At 41.4% G+C, this 21,670-nt stretch overlaps 1 protein-coding gene across 4 annotated transcripts; it reads left to right on the forward strand.

The window, feature by feature from the left end:
- Positions 1–252: 252 nt before the first annotated feature.
- Positions 253–20,543, forward strand: YPEL5 (yippee like 5). 4 transcript variants are annotated; one of them, XM_065589335.1, is made up of 6 exons: positions 283–390; positions 6,057–6,339; positions 11,686–11,822; positions 14,580–14,764; positions 16,534–16,705; positions 18,488–20,543. In XM_065589335.1, the coding sequence occupies exons 5-6, from the start codon at positions 16,565–16,567 to the stop codon at positions 18,710–18,712; spliced, it is 366 nt and encodes a 121-aa protein (XP_065445407.1). In that variant the 5' UTR covers positions 283–390; positions 6,057–6,339; positions 11,686–11,822; positions 14,580–14,764; positions 16,534–16,564; the 3' UTR covers positions 18,713–20,543. The 4 variants fall into 4 exon arrangements, with proteins under 4 accessions (XP_023967267.1, XP_023967284.1, XP_065445407.1 ...); XM_024111516.3 differs by lacking the exons at positions 11,686–11,822; positions 14,580–14,764 and having other exon boundaries at positions 282–390; XM_024111499.3 differs by lacking the exons at positions 6,057–6,339; positions 11,686–11,822; positions 14,580–14,764 and having other exon boundaries at positions 253–390.
- Positions 20,544–21,670: the final 1,127 nt, after the last annotated feature.

Genomic DNA, 21,670 nt, shown 5'->3' on the forward strand with positions numbered 1-21,670 from the left:
TGACGCAATGACTTATACCCCAGTTTTGCAAGTGGATTTTTATACATTATACCAGGAGTGAAAACCCTGAGCGCGTCCTTGTGATCGCCCCGGCTTTACCCCACCCTGCCCCCCGGGCACCAGCAAGAGCCGCACGCAGTGGGCGCCCCGCCTCCAACTGGCCTCTGCTCAACGCGGCCTCACTCAGCGTTGCGAGCGGCCCGGGCCAGTAGGGGGCGTGGCCCTAGGCAAAGGGGAACGGTCACAGCGGCAGTGGGCGGGTCCCTGGCGCTGACTGACAGGGCAGGGGCGGGGCCTCTGGGGGGCGGAGTCAGACGGCCTGAGACCGAGCTGTGGAGCTCAGCTGAGGGGAGACTCCAGACGCCGACCGCTCCGGCCGCCGCCTGCCAGGTAACGGCCTCACGGGAGGGGGACGAGGCTGGAGACCGGGGGGCGACTGCGGGGCCCGTCCAGCCCGCCTGACCCTCGAGAGCGCTGTGGGCTCCGGGGTGAGGCGGCCCCGGGCCCTGACTCCCTCGGTCCGGCTGCGGGGCCCCGCTTCCCTCCTCGCAACGGCGCTCTCCGTCAGGCGGCGCAGGGCCCCCAACACAGCCACAGCGACCCCACGCCCTCCGTCTCCCCGGCGGCGGCACCGTCACAACAACAGCAACCCCCCCCCGTACCTCCGCCCTGCACCGCCTGAGCCAACCCCGCCCTCCCGTACCCCCGCCACAGCCGCAAGAACCCCCCCCCGTACCGCCGCAGCAACTCCCTCGTCCGCCTGTACCCCCGCCGAGCAGTCCCCGACCCTTGTCCCTCCCCTCCCCCCCGCACAACCACCGCCCCGGCACCACAAAGCGCAACACAACTTCCTCCCCTGCCCCAACCGGCGCCACAGCAACCCTGCTCAGCACCAGCACCCCACCCAACAACCGTCCCCTTCGCCTGCACCATCCATAATAGCTTAAGAATTCTCCCCCATTCCCGGCAGAGCAGTACGGTGTCCTACAGCACAATACACCCCGCACGAGCACAGGCTGGCTGTGGCTATTAAGGGAAGCTGGCTTGCGCCACGGGGGTAGTTTCATTTCCTGTTGTGAATGTGGTTTAACTTTATTGCTATTCTGCCCACACATATATACAAACAGACAAACTACCCGGCCACCAAGAATCACTCCTAACCTCCTCCTCCCCCCTCCCTGTCCCCCGCAAGATAAATAGTACCTGGAGAGTCATTCCTTGGATTAATCATTCCCTAGCCCCAAATTGGACCAGTTACCCCTTTGTTTCTCCATCTCAGCAGTAACACATTTCCTCCTCCAACAAAACCCTCTAATATACCTTTCAATTAAAAAAAAAAAAGTGGTACAGAGTGAACTCTGTTTGGATCAACACATCCTCCCCAGTGTAAATAATTTCAGCTACATAGTCTCTTGGGTTAATAATCTTTCCATCCAGCAGCAATTGCCTCTGTTCCTGACCAGTCCTCCCATAAGGTAAATATAGGGAGCAGCAGACCTGGGATCTGTACAAACACAGCAATACTACTGAGTGTCTAAATGGTGGGTGGGGAGAAGAACGAGAGTGCCTGTGGGGTTGCTACTGAGGGGGTTGTTCGTGCTAGCTTCCCCCTTGGTAGTATGGTACCTGTGACTCAGGCCCACAGGACTTTTGTGTTTCATGTCAGCTGTTTCCTCTTATTTGTTGTCAGATTGTCTGTGCTTCTGGTAGAGCCTCATTCTCAAACCAGACATAGGCTGAGCCTTTATTGATTGGCTCCCAGCAGCCCACATGACCAGTATCAGCTGTTGGACTGCTTTCTTCCCACCCCCCTTTTGGTTTTCTTTGTGTACAGTTTAGGTTTAAATAATAGAGGCTGCAGTGCATGTTCTGGGGCTTGTGGCTATGAGCAAAGGCAGTAGCGCATGCTCTTGCAATCTGCAGTGGGTGCTCGGTGAGAAGGATTCTAGTGCTGCAGTAGTGATGCTGTTGCTCTAGCCAGAGCATAGCTCACTGCCAAATATAGCAGCAGCCTGAGTGATTAAAAACATTTATCAGAGGGGATCAGGCTCTGTGCCTTTTTTTTGGTCTTCTAGAGTTTGGTTGTCTAATAATCACTCGAACAGTCTGCATTCAGTAAACTGTATATGATGAAACAGGAAGAACTGAAACATAATAATCTTAACTTGCTTTTGAAAATTATTGTGGCAACTGCAAGCCTTGTGCATATAACATGCCTTATTTCAAAACTCCCTTCCAAGTGTGTATTTTTTACCATTGGGAGAAATTCTGAGGTAGTTTACATCCACAGTTTAGGTTTCCCTTTTTTTAAAAAAGGTTCATAGAAATAATTTCATGATTTAAAAAATTGTAAAACTTTATTGTGGTTCTGTGTGCAAATACAGTTTTCAGAAACAAAGTGACAGTTTAAATTCTTTAAGGAAAAATATGTGTGGGGGGGGGTTAAACAATATCTACAGTCTTTGCAAGCCAAAGATGGGACCCTGACAGTAGCACTGACTAAAAACAATACTGAAATTGTTCTGTTTTTCACTGTCCAAAATGAGTGAAGTGAAAATATCAAAAGGCAGAAATGTTGAAGAATAAATTCCTTCTAACATTCTTTGATCTGATGAGTTATGTATTGGTATCACAATTAAGGAAACTTAGTTAAGAAGATTGTCAAACAATAATCCCTTTTATGTAGACACTAAATATGGCAAACGGGGGGGGGGGGGAAAAAGGATTTTTATGGCATCCAGGAGGGCTTATCACGCCGGTTATCACTTCTGTAACTTCAGGTAATACTCCCAACTGTTTACCCATTAACATAGTCGTTGTTTTTGGTTAGTGACCCCTTGTATTGTTTAATGTGGATATAAACTTGCTGATTTCCTTTCTCCTCTTCTCTCCTCCCATGTCCCTTGCCCTCAAACCATGTGACCCTGTGTAGCCTACTTATGATATGACATTCAGCACGCAGGAAGTAATGGAAGGCTTTTATGAACAACAATCGTGTTGAAGTGAAGTGCTGTCTTGCAAGCAAACCAATTTCCTGACCTTTCAAACGTCAGATATGTGGCTATGTGAGACCTCATACAATCCAAAAAGACCCCAATTCTGCAAATGGCTCTGCATGGGTAGACCTAGTTATCTGCACAGAGCCCTGTTGAAGTCAAAACAGCTCTGTGTGGGTCTAGCATTTACCTACACAGAGCCATTTTCAGGATTAGGGCCCTAATCATATGCGGCTTTGTTTCAGCTCCTGTTCCCCCACCCCTCCACTTTATAAAAAACATTATTTGTTTAAAAGCATCTTTTCTATTTATGCCTTTCTGAAGCCTCATTCCATCTGTCATGCGAGTTGTTGAATCAGCCTTAAGTAAACCCCGTGTCCTTATTTGACAGCTGACTCTTTTATATGAAGTATTCGGTTTCTTCAGTGCTAGAATGATCTTGGTCGTCTGATTATTAAGAATTTCACTGCAGTCATATTAAAAGCCAGTCTTGTCTTAACAAATTTTGGATTTGGATCTCTTTCGTCTGACATGGATTTTCAAGAAACTAAAATATTTATTCCAGGTGTTTTAATTCTGGAAGAGATTTTAATTGAGGCAAAGAGGGAATCAAAAGTAATGTCTGTATATAAACACAGAATTTTATGATGCCTAAATTAGTATGAGAAAACCAATATAGTTTTCAGTAATATATGGCATGCTTTTTTCTTTTTTTTTAAAAAGGATCTGTTTTAAAACAGTGCTAGAATTTGAAAAATACTTTTGTTGCATCTTCCATACACAAAGCAAAATGCAATATCAAGATTAGGTTAAGAATACAACAAAGAAATAAAAACATGCAAAGTGTGAATGACATAGACATGTACAAGATATTACCCTGTAGTTTGTCTTCTAGTAGTAATTATTAGAAATTAAAATGTCACTTTTAAGCATGTCATCTTTTCTAATGTTGTATGTCTACAGAAATATCCTTTGTAAACTTATGTCACCCATTACTTCCCCTTTTTTAGTTTTCAAAGTATGTAAACGTATTATAAACTACCAATTTAATTCCCCATAGATTAACTTTTTCATAAATGGGCTTCAGCCATTGTGTGGGATGAGATGTAGGGTGTGCCTGAAAGCTCCATCAAGCAGGTATCCATCAGGGGACAGGGAGCAGGGGGGGTTAGATGGGTCGGGAGTTCTGGTGGTCCTGTCAGGGGCGGGGAGTGGTTGGATGGGGTGTGGGAGTCCCGGGGGTCTGTCTGGGGGTGTGGGTGTGGATAAGGGTTGGGGCAGTCAGGGGACAGGTAGGGGGTAGGGTCCTAGGAGGGCAGTTAGGGTGGGGGGGGGTTCTCAGGAGGGGGCAGTCAGGGGACAAGGAGCGGGGGGGTTGGGGATTCCGAGGGTGGGAAGTGGGAGGGAGTGGATGGGGATTAGGGTGGGGCTCTCCCTCCCCCCAGTCCTCTTTTTTTTGATTGTTGAAATATGGTAACCCTAGGCGAGGGGAGAGCTAGGGGACGCATGGGGGCTGATGCCTGCATGCATCTGCTGTAGCCTGCAGGCGCCCCCAGGGGGGGCGCCAGGCCGCAGCCTGGGCAGGAGGGGCGGGGGGCGCGGCTGCTCCCCACTAGCAGCGCCGCCGCGGCTCCTCCATAGCTGGGGCTCATCGCCGCCGCAAGTGGGATGCTCTGGCTCTCCGGTGCCTCCAGAAGGCGGCTCCTCCCTGCCGAGCTGCTGCAGCAGCCCAAGCCTGGCAAAGCCAGTGAGTGGACATGGGGTGGAGGCCGCCGGGGAGGGGAGGGCTTGCAGGGGAGCTGTGCACCCTCCAGGGGAGGCCCCTGGGGTCTATAAAGGCTCATTGGGATTTGCCCCCAATGAACCGATGTTCTGGGTGGATGGCGCAAGGTGGAAGTTTCGCCTAGAGCGCAAAATATCCTTGCACCGGCCCTGCATGCAGCCCGCCAGTGGGCCACGTGCCAAAGGTTGCCGATCCCTGATTTAGTGGGTCTGGTCATGGCATCCACCTTAAAATTCCTGGCTCAGCTTTCTAGAGCACGTGCATAATATCTAATAAGTGTGTTATAATGTATTATACCTGTTCACTTTTGTTCCATTGCCTGCTTCAGCTTGCTCTGTCCGGCATAAGGATGCATGCATCATGAGGAGCAGGGTTTGTATCCTGCTAGCTGTAGCCAACGATTTTAGTTTATTATCCATTTATTGTGTGATATGATTAATCAATATGTCATAAGAATATAAGAACAGCCATATTGGGTCAGACCAAAGGTCCATCTAGCCCAGTATCCTGTCTTCTGACAGTGGCCAATGCCAGGTGCCCCAGAGGGAATAAATAGAACAGGTAATCATCAAATAATCCATCCCCTGTTGCCCATTCCCAGCTTCTGGCAAACAGAAGCTAGGGAGACCATCCCTGCCCATCCTGGTTAATAGCCATTGCTAGACCTATCCTCCATGAACTTGCCTAGTTTTTTTTAACCCTGTTATAGTCTTGGCCTTCAGAACATCCTCTGGCAAGGAGTTCCACATGTTACTGCCTTGTGTGGAAAAAATACTTTTTTGTTTGTTTTAAACCTGCTGCCTATTAATTTCATTTGGTGACCCCTAGTTGTTGTGTTATGAGAAGGAGTAAATTACACTTCCTTATTTACTTTTTCCACACCAGTCATGATTTTATAGACCTCTATCATATCCCCCCTTAGTCGTCTCTTTTCCAGTATATTCATTGTATGTTAAATAGAGTTAATTGGTAGGATTATAGAAGTATAAGATTGATCAGTATTTAGAGGGAATCATGTTTTAGTTATAAGTAAGAAAAGCTGAAACGCAAGAACCTATAGGCTGAGGTCTGCAAGATTTTAGCTTCGCTATTTTAGGCCTTGGAGATAATAGAAATGTTGACATAAATAAATGACTGAAAAACAACCTGATGCCCTAAGATTATGTGAAAAGATGTACCAAGTGGTGATAATGCAAAAATCTAGCTGGAAGATTAATTCTAAATTATAAAAATTTTGTAAAAATACATCTTGTCTCCAACTTTTGTCTTAACCACAGAATACAGGTGGTGCATCAGTGTTAATGAGAAGAGAACCTACACAGCCTGTAGAATTCGGGCTCCCTTATGTTTCTAGGGGACACACACCAATAAGAAAAGAGAGGGTTGACACTTTCATGAACATGCACAGAATGTAGGTATTGACAGAATCACATTATAAGGACGGGTGCCTAGAGCGGGAAAAATTGAGCTTGCGATTGGAGAACTCCAGCAGGGATCCACCCCTGTATTGATGATCAATCCATGAGAGAGCCATCAGACTCTTACACCATCTAGGAGGATGTGAGTATGTCTGTAGTTATAATGGGTGCATGGATATATTTAGGAACTGTATATGCTGTGACACTCATAACTTTGTTGGCAACTTTAATGAAACTGCTAAAATATAGTGGACCTTGTTCTTGTGATTGTATGTGTTACTTGCCTATGGTTTCATGTGTTCCTGTGAGCTCTAGATCTAGAACAAGCAGAGATAACTCTGTTGAACTTGAAACTGTAGCCGCCAGAGCCGAACCCACTGTAGTATAATATAACCAATGCTAAAATTAACATTAAATAAAATAAAAGATTACATAGCTCATTCACTCTCAGATGTCATGATGGAGGATTACCAGCTCTCACTATACTTGCTGTTAGCCTGACGAGGCCTGGAGTGTATTTTGATGAGCATAGGCACCTTTGGGTGGCAGTGTTAAGAAGGTAAGGAATTGACTTTTTCTTTCATTTATCCAATAATTCTTGTTTGTTTCTCTGTACTTTTTTTGTGTTGCTTTGTTTTGTAGCTTTACTAGATTCCTTCTCATGTGTGTTTCTCTCTAGGATACAGAGGTGAAATGATCTGGGCTTGATTCCAGAGTGAATACGTCTTTTGAGCCTCTCCATGTGGCTCAGTGAGTTTCTTCCCCACCTAAGGGAATGTGGCTCCTGTGCTATGCACCACTTCTCCTCAAGGGAATGACAGTGAGTGCTGGAGGACCATGGGAAGGTAAATGAATTTACTTGGGAATATGAAGACAGAAGGTCAGGTACTGCTGCATCTCCTTTAATTAGCAATCTTTTTCAGTTTTCTCTCTTAAATTTCAGGAGTGGTTGGAAATGGTGCTGAGACAGTATCCAGATTGCTGGAACAATCCCTGGTAAAGTGAGTTTCTATGTTCAGGTGTCTACTGTCAAAACATACATTAGCAGTTGGTGTATTTTTAGGTGATTCTCTGTGCAACTAAAAATCTCTCAATTGTTACCATGCTTTTAAAAGGTTAATAAAGTTTTATTTTGCATTATCTCTTTCTGTCATCTGTTGCTTGTGTGGGTGGAATGGCTAGAGCAAACATCAGTGAAGTACTTAGGTACTCTCGAGTCAGTATGCGTCCAGTAGGTGAATAGCTTGATGAATGACAGCTGTTTGCCCTGAGCTGACACTTGCAATTCACTTCATAAAAGTTGCTGTCAACTGTTACTTTGACCAACAGATTAAAAGTTTCATATTCTATTACTGACTCTGAATCACTTGATTCAGAATATTGATATTCACTTGAATATTGGCCAGCTAATTTAATGTTTGTTCTGTTCAAATCTGTAATTTCCATAAGGACGTTGCATATCTTGCACACGTTTATTAGAGGGCGAGGAACAACTGGAGGCTGCATAGCTGCTTTGAGGAAGGGCTGGGGGACAAGAAGTGTCTACTTATTCCTCAGCCTCTGCATTTTGAGTCCTTCCCTGTAAATGTCTCTGATACCTGTCTCTGGTGCTATTTATAGCTTTCTCAAGAACAGCATGGAACTGGCATGATTCTTGATAGCTCTGCTGCTCCCTACAGGGTTATGAATATCAGCAGAGAACTTGAACTACTATGAGAAGTCCATTGCAGCTATTTGTATGTAGATGCAGGGAGACAACGCTGGACTGGTTTACACTCTTCTTTCGTTGGAACCTTGTCTTTTGTAACTGGAGGTCTAAACTTTTTTTCAACCAAAACATTAGTTTCTACAGAATTAAGGCCTTAGTCTCTCATATTCACTGGAGAGAGACTTCACACTCCCACTGGTGAGTGGATTTTTCAGACCCTGTGTGAGCATGAGACCATGAATAAATATACACCCATACTTCTTACATGGGATGTGAAATCTGAAAAAAATAAAATTATGTTGGGTGATAATTGTACCTTCCATTTAGGGACACTGGATGCTAGTCAGGAAGGCCCAAAGGCAGCTTTTTGCCTCTGCCGTATGGTTTCAAGACATACTTGACGATACGCCTAACAAATTCCTTTGCAGGGCTCAGCATCAGTATGTATGAAAGGGCAGCCAGCCTTTGTCCACAGCAAAATAGCCCCTCAACATGTGTGTTCTGCAGGTAAGTTAGTGCTAAACTGGTGCTTACCTAAAAAATTTCAGGGAAGCGTCTCAAGTCCAAATTCAGAGTTTTCCTAGGGTTTTCCTGCTCCTTGTTAGCAATACAGCTTGTCCAGGATACTCAAGATCAAATCAGCTTTTTAAGGCCTTTCTTTTAGCATTCATTTTGTAATTACTTCTGTATTTCACCTTAATGTCTAGATTTTATATAATAACCTAAAGAACTGTGCATGAGGTAAACTTCAGAGCAGTTCAACTAAGCCCTCATTTACTTACTAAAATAATTGGATTTTTATTGAGTAGTTATAAAATCCAGAGCCCAAATAAGTATTCCAGATCTTTATCCTTGCAATAAGGCTAAAATTTGTAATGGGAAAGATAGGTGTGTGGATTTTTAAAATGTTAGTCAAAAACTTTAGTAAGGGATACATTAATTGCTAGTCGTAGATTTTTAGGGACCCTTATGGTTATCTAGTCTGACCTTGTGCATAACAGGCCATAAAACCTCACCCAGTAATTTTAGCATGAAGTCTGAAACTTTTGTTTGAGTTCTAGCATATCTTCAAGAAAGACATCCTGTCTTGACTGAAACTTAGTGATGGAGAATCACATCTCTAGGTAAATTGTTCTTTTGGTTTAATTACCCTTGCTGTTAAAACTGGGTGCCTTATTTCTAGTCTGAATTTACCTAACTCCAGCTTCCAACTGTTGTATATCATTATGCCTTTTTTCTGTTAGATTAAAAAGTAGTTTGTCAGAAATCTCTTCCCCATGTAGGTACTTGTACAACATGAATAAGTCATTTCTGAACCTTCTTTTGGATAAACTTACATAGGTTGAGTTTCTAACTATAAGGCATATTTTCTAGAGTTCAAATCATTCTTGTAATTCTTTTCTGAGCCTTTTCCAATTATTCAACGTCTTTAGATACTAGAACATGGTGTCTATTTCACTAATGCGGTGTGTAGAGAGGTAATATCAACTCCCTACAATAGCTGATATTTTCTGCTTGTATTTCCAGGGATTACATTCGCCCTATTGGCTAAGCATTGCACTGGAGTTTCCTATTTAGTTGGTTGTCTCAGCCAAGTCCTTTTCAGTGTCTGTTTTCAGGAAGCAATCCCCCATTTCTTTTTGTTGCTAGAGGTATGATCTTGCATTGTGCTGTGTTAAAACAGATGTTCAAATGAGCCCACCTTCCAAGTGATCCAGCTTAGTCTGTATAACTGACCTATCCCAATTGTTATTTAAAACTCTACTAATTTTGCCATCTGCAAATTTTACCAGCAATGATTTTATATTTTTTCAGATCACTGATAAAGATACTGAATAGAATAGAACTGAGATACATGTGGTGCCCCAGTAGAACCACCATTCAATGACGATTCCCCAGTTAATTTTTTTGTGATCTATCAGTTAACCAATTTTTAATCCATTTAATATGTGTGACATTGATGTTGTATAGAGCTTTTTTTTTTTTTAAACTACAGTGTCATGAGGGACTAAGTCTAATACCTTACCGAAGTCTAAGTTGGTTATGTCAACAGTTTATCATCATCCATACTTGTGATCTCATCAAAGATATCTGTTTTTTGTTTGTTTGTTTTACAAGACTTGTTTTCCATAAACCCATGTTGATTGGTTTTTGTTATGCTACCATCCTTGAATTCTTTACTGATTGCATCCCGTATCCACCTTTCCATGCTTTTGACCAGGATCAATGTTAGGTTAACTGGCCTGTAGCTTCCCAGGATATCCCATTTGCCCTTTTAAAATTATTGGCACACCATTAGCTTTTTTTCAAGACTTCTGGAACTTCCTTAGTATTGCAGGATATGTTAATGATCAACATTAATGGTTCAGAGAGCTCACTGCTTTTAATATTCTTGGACGCAAGTTATCCATTTTTGCAGACTTAAAAATGTTTAACATTAATAGTTGCTCTTTTACATGTTCTTTAGTTACCATTAGAATAGAGCATTTCATTATCATTGTAAATTATGAATACACCATCCAGCCTCTTTCCAAATACCGAAGAAAAATATTTATTGAATACTTCTGCCTTTTCATGATAATTTTATCATTTTTGTTCAGAGTCGGGCCTATACCATTGCTGGGATTTCATTTGTTCCTGGTTATATTTAAAGAATTCCTTCTTGTTGTCATTTTAAGCTTACTGGCTGTGAATTTTTTCACAGCTTCCTTTAGTTTGCTTTATCAATTGTTTTCATTTCCTGAGTACTGGCTTGTACTCTTTGCTATCAGCTTCACCATTTTTCCATTTGTTACAAAATTTTTAAACTTTTATTGCTGCTTTTACTTCCCTCCTTTTACCAAGTAAGATAAAACCATGCTAGAAAGGGATATCTTGCCACTTAAAATTCAACTGTAACGATGAAATTGTTTTATCAAGTAGAGACCTGCTTTATTTACTGTTTAAAAGAAGCACAGTACATGCTGACTGAAAAGGAGATGCAGAATCTAACACTGCTACCTTGAGTTATATATACTTACAGTGAATAAGGTTTTTGAGAAACATGTAATTCAAACAACATTTTAATACATAAAACCTGTGGTAAAATACTTCTATTCAATAATAGGCTGCTTATTTCATTACCAAACAAACCACGTTACCATACAAAGTGGCAATGCAAAGCAACAAGAAAATCACTGCCATCTACTTTAAAAGTATGTTTTAGGTTAAAATGGTTGTGAGATTTTTGTGTTAATTAGTTTTTCATGCCTGTGAAGCAACTTATTTCCGTTTAGGAGATAGAACCTCTAGAAACGGAAGTCTGAAGTGGGAAAATATTTATCTTAAGATTCACCATATCAGATCAGACTAAGTGTCCAAGTTGTGTGTCCTGTCTCTGGTTGTCCGATATCTGATCTTCACAAGAAAACCAAACACCCTTCCTCACACACATAATGCCCAAACTCATTGTGCGATGCAGTAGTAGGGGAAAAGAAGGAAGATATTCTCTTCTGATTCCTGTTGGTAACTAATTCTTGACCTGAAACATAAAGAAAGCAGTACTTTAACTGAGCTTGTATAAACAAAAGTTGTTTGGTTGTAAAGCTTCTTTAAGAGAGAGAAATGGAAATAAGATAAATGATTCAGTAAAACATTTAAAACCTATTTCTCTGTTTGATACAGTGTTATCCTTCATTATCTCCTTTTGCTGTTTGGGTATCTTCTGTGCATACTTAATGGCTAATTTTCAATATCTTGGCAACTTCAATACAACGAACTTACTTTAGCTCCTTTTTGCAGGTTAGGAGAATTGCTCAGCTGCTTCGGCGATGGTGCCCAGAAATACCCAGGGTAGACATATAAACATTTTAAGCTATCCATTTTTTATAATAGAAAATGTTTATATACAAGCTGTCTACTTCTAAAGCCTCTGGAAGGTGGGTTGTTTATGTGAAATAGCATCTGAAGCTTAACTGCACTATTATGTATGTGAAACTATAGTGTTGCCAGGTTCTGCAACAGGCAGCTAAGTATTGTGGCCCAATCTGCTTTACTAGAGGAACTAAAGCATCCTGGATGATTTTTAGCATTGTGTAGAATAGTGAAGCATTACTACGTGGTTGAATGTGACAAGCTTGGGACATGACAAAATAAGTATTAAAGTGACTCAGAAAAATTAATCTGTAACCATCATGCTGATTCACAGTATTACCACAGAGGTAATACTAAGTGACTTATCCAAGTGTCGACTAAGATGGATGAGTTTTATTGGAATGGCATGTCAGGGCTTCAGTAGAGAGAATAAATTCTTAGATAGGGAGGGAGCATAGGGTTTTGAATACAAGAGCCACAATCATTAAGCCTGAGGCTGTGGTTCGCAGATGTGAGTTACTGTTCTTTGCAGGCTCACTCACTTCGTACATCTGATTGTACTTCTATTCTCTCCTTGTTCAGAGCACTCCAATATGTCCTGCTGTGCTCATCTCCAGCCCTTGTCCTACTAACATATGGCAACAAAAGGAGGAAATGGCCACAGGCAATTGTGTGTAGAGGGGCTATGCTGTGGAGTAGCTGTTTTGCAGAAGACTGCAGCTGTGGAAATATCTATTACAGTATTGAGTACTTTTCTAGGACTATACTACAAGTGTTGGAGGGCATGTTATTATGACTCTTATTTGTATTACAGTAGGGCCCAGAGCCCTACTGTGATCAGATTGGGGCTTCACTGTATAAGGTGCTGTATAAACACCCAGTAAAAGGACAGTCTCTACCCTGAGGTAGTTCCTCTTTTCTCTTGCACTATCTGAATGGTGCTTCACAGCTTTGTTTGGCCTTGGAGACTGCTCAGGACCCTGATCCTGCAAATAGTTATGATGTAGCTAACCTTACAATTGTGAGTAGTACTGTTGAAATCAATAGAAAAAGAGACTAGTCCAGTGCTTAGTGCTTGATCTGCAACAGGCTTCCTTGGGCAAGTCACACATGTCTACACGGCAATAAAACACCCACAGCTGGTCTGGGTCAGCTGACTCTGGCTGTGGAGCTATAACATTGCAGTGTGGACGTTCGGGCTTGGGTAATCCCTCTAAGTAAAGTTTATTCAAGATGTGAGGAAAGTGACATGGAGTTTGTTAATGAAGAAAGCTCTATGCTGTTTCTTCACCCACTTGGTAGCTTAATAGCTTTGTCTACCTAATAAGTAAAAATGGACCTTTGTTGTGTGTGTGGTTTTGTTGTTGTGTTTTTTTTTTTGTTTTGTTTTGTTGTTGTGTTTTTTTTTTTGTTTTGTTTTGTTTTTTTGCATGAAGACCGGGCTAGTCAGAGAATCAAACACATGTTCCTTTGTCTAAGGCAGACCTGTTCACCAGCTCCCTGCTTTAAACACATTTTAAATATGGCTGGTTTAATCATACTTTAGTCCTAATCCTAGCATATATCCATAACTCTTAATACACACTGTGTATATGCATCATGCAAGAATATTAATGATCAGTGAGTTATTAGTTTTCAAATGATATCTACAAAGCATATTTTGTGCAAAGAGTATTATAGTAGTGTGTAGGGTGTGAATACAGGGGTTCTTAGGGTCACGGTAGGCATTCACTGTTTTGCTATAGAATTGATCATATACTCCCACATTTGATCTGACTTGTCTGGAGACTAGTCCATTTCAAAAGACAGTAGTTGCAGCAGTATTAGCTATAGGATTCCTAAAAGCAAAACAACATTATTGTAAAATTAACTTTAGAGCTCCATCCAGCTCATATTGAAGACAATGGAGGTTTTGGTAGTGACTTCAGTGGAAGTTGGATTGGGCCCTTACATACATTATTACCCAGAGTACTTTACCATCTCACAAATGCAGTATTGGCTGATCTGGATTTGGAGTCTGGAAACAAAGTTAAAAATCTATGAAAATGCACAGATCCCTTTTTCAAAAGCAGTTTATTGACTTGCATGCAACAGACTTAAGCAGACATTTAAACGAACAGGGCTCACATGCTTTGCACTTCACGGGCATTTTAGAGAACAGTGGCATCTGAAGCACTGTTAGGCTGCGCAGTGCTGTCATATGGTGCTAGTTCCTTACTTTTGCTGCTAAATTGCATTAAAATACAGCTAAGAATGCATTTCTTTCCTAATATTACTGTTCTATATAAATAATTGCTGTAGATGATCATAGAATATATCCATGGGCTGACCACTTCCTTCCATATTAATGCCAATCATGTACTGAATGGGAGGTGAGGTGTCTGAGACAGTCTTACATTACCTTCCATGCTATGAAAATGTTTGAAAACCCATGACTTTTTCCCCCAGTTTTGTTCGCTAACTGCACACACTATTTTCTTATTTTTAATATAATAAACATGTATGGTTGGATAGTCATGGAAATTTTCTATTTAATGCTACCTTTCCCTGTCAATTCCTTATTTTTAAGGAAGAAAGTGTAGCTGCTTTTAAAACATAACTGCATCATTGATCAAAATGCAACAGAACCGTGTCAGCAGTTGTATACTGATTTGTTATTATACAACTTTATTATACAAGTGCAGTGAAGGGCATTTTTTTTCTTTTTCAATAAACAGATTTGTTGCAGGCTTCCAAGGAGATTTATAAAAGCTAATGAGAAAATAACTTCAGTATTATGATAAATATCTTGACTTATTATTATTTAATTGTATTCCCCATAGCACCTAGGAGCTCTAGTCATGGACCAGGACCCCATTGTACTAGGTGCTGTACAAACACAGAACAAAAAAACAGTCCCTGCCTCAAATATGAGACGAGACAGCAGATGGATACAGACAGACCCATGGGGGAGTACAGAGAAACAGTGAGACAATATTGGTCAGCATGATAGAGGTCTATATAAGAGGTCAATACCCTTTGATATGCTATTTACATTAAGATATCACATATTTATATAATTAATTTACATGTACCAGAAGAGAACTTTAAAATCAAATAAATGCTTTATCTATACTTGAAGTACTGATAATTTTTCTCCAGACTTGAAACATACATCCTTGTGACTGTCTAAGGTTCAGGTAAACATCTTTATTTTTTGATAGGTCATGGTATCTCAGTGAATAGAATGAAAATCTTTAAGTTCTTGCATCATATTATTGGAGTGCCTTACAAGTTAAAACATTTTTCCCAATTATCTTGGGTATCTGAAGTTGCACTGCCATGTAACATTTCCTTACTAAATGAATAAAATAAATACACGCTAAGTTAAATGAAGTTTAACTTCAAAATAACATGCAATGAGATTTGTGGTCCTTCTAATGAGCTCAAAGAGAGAGTTCCACTATTATAGGCCAGCTGCTGAGAAAAATGTGTCCTCTCATGATCAAGGCCTTGAATTTGATTTTTTTTCCCATGGGTAACAAATGTAAAGAGCTGAGTATGATATGTGTCCAGTACTCTGTGTGTTGCTGAGTAGCTGCTGTGTTCTCAACTGACTGGAGCTGTTGACCCTAATAAAGCTCCACTAATAGGTATGATAAATTGCAGTAATCGGGAGATAACCAATGTATGTATCACTGTGGCCAAATCAGTAGGATAGACAAGGATTCAGTCTTCAGGCTACCCATAGATGCAAGATGGCACTCTTACTTCAAATAACCAAATTGCTATCAAGGAGTCCAGAAGGACCCCAAGACTTAACTGTCTTAATGATTGGAGGGCTGATTCTTTTGCTGGAGGAGGATGGTATGGATGTGGCAAATCCTTTCGAGCTTCCTTCTCCCTGCCAGCATGATCTCAATCTTGCCTGAATTCAGCTTCAACCTATTATGTTAAACACCTAGCCTACTATGTTAAACACTCTGTTATGTACACATTCTTGCATTGGCAACATCTTGGTCCTCCTTGAAGTGTTTCAGGCAACTGACTGGGTGGGATTTTCATACCCAGTGCATAGACAATTCAGTTATTGTATCAGTTGAATTGGCCATGTACCAAGTCTGATCAAACTCAGAGAAATGCTTTTTCATAATGAAAGTGTCAAATACCTGTACTAACATGATAGTGTAGCTATGACAACACAGGTGTCACTGTAATGACTGTGATGGTCACCTTTTTAAAAACAAACTCTTATTTTTGTTCTACCAAAAATCTGAAGGAAATGGGATTTTAAAATCTGGTTTTAAAATTAAGGGTTAAGGATTCAGCTTGAGCCACATACAAGCAAGGAAAGTTGAGGTTGCTCTGGGTTTCTGTGCTTCTCCTTTCCCCCTTCAAATATTGTGTGGGGGTATAAGCTGCATGATGTTGATTTAAGTCAAAGGGAGAGATTTAGTTAAAAGCTGCCCACCACTTGGAAATTTTACAGAGTTCTGATCTGCCAGCTGTATATTTACTGATTTCTTCATAACACATTCCTGAAAATTATAACGTTCTGCTGGGACAAAGAAGAAAATTTAGGAGAGAGCCTCCTGATTTTGGTTAGGTTCTTAGTCTCTATTTCCATCAGGGTTAAGGAATAAAGGATCAACACAAACTGTAAGTTCAGTACTTAATAGATCATAAAGAGTTTGTATATTCGTCGGCTGAATTACCCTGCAATGTGTTCTGGCCATATGTCAGAGGAAGTCTTATGTGAATTTGCTGTATGGATGAAATATTTCTGTTTGCTTTCAGGTCTTGAGTCTAAATTTAAGAACTTATAAAAATGGGCAGAATTTTCCTGGACCATATTGGTGGCACTCGTCTGTTCTCCTGTGCAAACTGTGATACAATCCTGACCAACCGCTCTGAGCTCATATCAACTCGCTTTACAGGGGCCACAGGGAGAGCCTTCCTTTTTAATAAGGTTGGTAAGAAATTAGATGACACAAGAGAGAGCTTCTTACTTTTGAAAATCAAGTTTGTGGGGGGCTAAGAATCCATCATCACACTAACTGTTAAACCTTGGATTCAGCTGACATCCTGCTGTTGTGATTTTTGTTTAAAGGGTGGGTTTTTTTCCTTCTTTCTAACTTGCTCTTTTTAGGTCATTGAAATTTCACCGTAAATTGCCTAAACTATTGGAGTTAATGCTTAAAAGGCTACAGGGAGGATTGTGAATTTAGTATCTTGCCAAAGTGCATGCAGTTAAACTCGAAGTATTCTGAATTCTATAACGTAAAGTTCAGGTTCATTGTAATAATACTTTTTATGCAGGGTTCCAAAGAGATTTACATTCATTTTTTTGTCTAATCTATTCCAGATTTTTATACCATGCCTATTGCTATGATATCTTTAAACTTCACAACACCATTGCAACTGTGTAGATAAATACTGTCCCCATTTTACAGGCAGGTATAGTGATGTACAAGTTGGTATCTTGACTAAGATTGGCAGAGTTGGGAATGAGCATAGAATATGGCTCCCAGTAGTGTGGGTGGGTGGTGTTGGTAAATATTTATGTAGAGACCAGGTTTTTTTAGGCTGACTCTGGCTTAATAACACAGATTTTCTGTGCTTTCTCAACAAATATGGCCAGGTAATCAGGGATGTATTTTCTTGAAATTGACCATCAGCAACCAGACCTTGGTAACACTTTTTTGTTAGCATAGTCCTCCCAGGTACAGGCAAGAAGTGTGGTTTCAGAAAGCACAGCTGTGGTGTGTGCTGAGTTCTGTCAGTAGCACATATATGCAAGTCTTCTTCCGTATACTGCAAGTGTGTAAGGAAAGACAGCAGTAAATCTGTCTTCAGACTAGTCCAAAAAGTGTTGGATCTTTGGGTCCAAATCGTGTTTGTGAGAAACAGAGTTTTGGCTAAGGCTTTATGATTGTTGATCTCTGCAACCCCAACTTGCATCACTGTAAGTATCAGATTATTATCTCCATTACAATTGTCATAAACATTGTTACTTTTCAGCAAGTTATTTACACTAGTTCCACATGTTTAGTTACCTAAACAAGTTACAGGTGGATTTTTTAACTGCTAGGATAAAGGAAAGGAAGGCATGCATTTGTACCGTCCCTAAAAGGCATGCACTTGTCAGCTCACTCAGTTTATCTTTCTCAAGCGGTGGGATTTTCAAAAGTACCAAAGGGATTTAAGAGCACATGTCCCATTGACTTTTGTTGAAAGTCAATGGGACTTATGCTCCTAAATCTCATCTTAATTTTTTTCCTGAAAACAATTTTTAACTCTAATATTCCAGTGACTAAATTGACTGATCCATTCCTTTGATCGCACCTATTGCTAATAATGGGTTTGGTATCAAGAAATTACTTCTGACATCAAGGGGTTACTAACTAAACTGTCGCATTGTGAGTAGCTTTATCTAATTGCTATGCCTTAGTTGGGCAAACTAAATAATACTGTAGCAGGCTCTCGCTGTGCTTCACAAACAATGTAGGCTCCGAACACCCTTGTGAGGTAGATCTCTGAAAGCTCTGCCCTCACAGGCAGCAGAACTTTGGTAGTTTCACCTGTTATGTTTCAGCGCCCAATATGCACAGTGCTACAAGCTCTTCACTTAGACATTTTGTACTTTGACAGAGGTACCTTGGATTTCCTAGTAACTGGAAAATGGCTTTAAGAGTCTTGCCTTTGGTAGGCCTAACCTTTCTTCTCCTCATTCCCTTTATATTTTTCTCAGGTGGTAAATCTACAGTATAGTGAAGTTCAAGATCGGGTCATGCTCACTGGCCGCCACATGGTTCGAGACGTGAGCTGCAAGAACTGCAACAGCAAACTGGGTTGGATCTATGAATTTGCCACTGAAGACAGCCAGCGCTACAAGGAAGGCCGTGTTATCCTGGAAAGAGCTTTGGTCCGAGAGAGTGAGGGATTTGAAGAGCATGTTCCATCCGATAATTCTTGAAGAGATGTCAGCCTCTTCTCTGGTTTTCTTCAGTGAAACTCAAAAAATAAAAAATAAAATAAAAAACAACAAAAAAATTCTACTTGTATACACTGTCACCTTAGCATCAGAGTTGGATTCATTAAACTATGGACTGGGAAAGATTGCGAGAGAATTTCAGATGGAAACTTCCTTTCTTTATTCATTTAATTTTTACTTTTCTCCCAACAGCTGTTTGTAGAGAATGTTGAACAGATGCTGTGATTTTTTTTCTCCTTTGCATTTACATCTCTTTGATCTGAGATTGTATCTACAGCTAACAGTGGGCTGAAAGGAAAATAATCTGGATAGATCTTTTGTTAGAGAAATCATTGGTTTTTAGTTCATATAAACTCTGATACATCAATAGAAAATTATTTTAAGTCCAAAGGGGTTTTTTAATTTACTTTCCAATTTTTGATCTACGTTTTTAACTTTTTTTACCCAGTCCTTTCACCAGATATACTAGTTTAAGAAAAGAGATCTGAATTTGTGACGAGTGCAAAAGGTTCAGTGTTGGAACGGCTTGTGCTGGCCGTTGTGCCATATTCTTGTTGAGGTTGATCGGTAGCGCAGAGCCCATTCTTTCTTGTCATTCTTGACCCAAAGATGTCACCAGTCCTCATTTATTTGTAAAGTCCCTTTCACCATATAATTGCGATTGGAAGCTATTTTTGAAATGGGGCAAAACTGTTTGGCTTTTTTTCTTTTAACTGATGTAACTTATAAGCATAGTAATAATCTAATGTAATAATTGTCTTAGTCTTGTGTTGCTTTAAAAATCAGAAGCTGTTTGTAATGATGGCGTTTACTGAGTAACTACTGTTGCAGTAGTGAATGTGTTTTTTTCCCCCTTTTCGTCTCTTTACTAACCTCATTAAGTAGACAAAGCTATTGCGAATCTTAATTCTTGTTCAAATGGCTTTCTTTTTTAACCCAAGATTTTGTGTTAAAAACACAGCTACAGGGGAGGAGGAGGAGAATGCTAGCATGTGCATTCGTGCATACAGCATACAACCTGCAACTTTTTTAAACAGCTTGGTTTCAAATGCTGCTTCTGGTATTGAAACTCGTATCTATCTTTCAAAATGTTGTTGCATCTTTCTATTGTGATGTTACACCTTTTGTCTTTCTGACTAGCAGAACAGGCTTGCCTGGTTGTAATTACTGACTTGATTCCTGCTTCCTTCCTGTAGAAGTCAACTGTTTTAAGATATTGAAATCTTACTTACCTCTTGGCAAAAGTGTTCTCCATTATCTTTCTTAAGGGTGCCCAAACATTGTGACTTGGAACCACACTGACAACTTGTTAAGAGCCCAATGGCTGCACCTGATTTGAATGTTAGTTGTGTACTGTTGTTTATCAGAAATAAATATGCATAGATATAGTTTCTGCCTGAACTTAGATTTTTGTGAACCAGCAACTAGTATTTGTTTAACTCCCCTAGCAAGCCGTGTCAACAAAACAGGGCATCCATAGGCCCTATCTCTGTATCTGAAACAGCAGACAGGAGGGGGGGGGTGTAATATTCCAGAGGGTTCCTTTGGCCACTGGGCTGTGCTTTGGCCATCTAAATCTGTCACCTATTAACTTAAAAGTAGCTTTACTATAGAACGATGTCGTTTAGCGGGAACACAATGTAGATTCACATACCAGAACTACTTTGAATCAAGGTACGTGAACAGTAGTGTAACTTGTGCCTCAAATGAGTCAGCTCTTCATGAGCTTGAAAATCGCCGTTGGAGTGATTCTCTGCAGTTCTCTTCGTGTCCTTTTGGTGTTACAGTACAATAAAATCTGTGTTGTCCTGAATTGTCTCCCACCAGTCTGGTTTTTTTACCTTTGATTATTTGCAAAATCCAGTGCAGCGTAGGATCAGTCAATTGAGCAAATGACTGCGGTTCAACAATCTGAGAACAGGAAATGGTTCAACATCTCATGTTGTCTGAGCAGGTGGCAATAAGAGCACAGCCAAGGACTACTCATGGTTTAGCACAGTGTACAGGCTGCTTGCAGCCCAATCAGCACACATGTGGCCCATGTGACATCCTCAGGGCTGTAACTAGGATGCAGTGGGAGGGGCACTGACCCAGGATGCGGCGCTGGGGGTGGGGGGCATGGGGCAGTACAGGATCAGGGTTAGCCTGTGGCATCAGGCCCAGCAGCAGCAGTGCCCCCCAGCAGGATTGGGCCCAGCAGCATCAGGAGGAGGGCAGGGTGCTCAGTGAGGATTGCGGGTCCAGTGACCCCAGCTGGAGCAGGCTCCCTAGCACTAGGGCCGTGGTGGGCAGGGCATGTTATATCGCCGAGCTTCCTGCAGCCGAGGTAGGAGACCAATGAGTACGGGAAGGCACTGCAGGGTGCAGGCAGTGCATGGGGGACAGACTCTACGTGGGGGGACTGGTAGCTGGGGACAGTCCTTGGAGGGGTTGAATCCTGTGGGGTCAGTCCTGGGTGGTGCTGGGTGAAGTTGCTGGGGGGCAGTACCTAGGTGGGGGACTGGGTGCATGGGGGGCAGTCCTGAGTTGGGAATGCATGCTGCACTGGGCAGGGCTGCCCATCTTGGCAGGCAGCCTCTGCAGCTATGCTCTCCGGGTACTCAGCCCAGCCGCAGCGCAGAAGTGAGGGTGGCAATTCACCATGCTGTGCCACCCTGACAAATTATTTTTTACAATGTTTTGACTTATTTTGCTAGTTTAAAATGCTTTTGGTAGACATTTGCCCATGTTGAAGTGAAAAGTACTATATCTATTTGAATCATATTGCTGTCATATAACAAATACTAAACCTTACTCTTTTTGTAGATATACAGGTAGTATATATGTATTGTGTGGATGCAGCCCACATAATACTTAGAGAGCTGCCTATGTGGTCCATAGTGGTAAATAAGTTGAGAGCCACAAGTTAGAAGGTATAGAGCACGGCTTCATAGTCTAAAA

The sequence above is a fragment of the Chrysemys picta genome, chromosome 3 (genome assembly GCF_011386835.1).
Source record: "Chrysemys picta bellii isolate R12L10 chromosome 3, ASM1138683v2, whole genome shotgun sequence".
NCBI lineage: Eukaryota > Metazoa > Chordata > Testudines > Emydidae > Chrysemys > Chrysemys picta.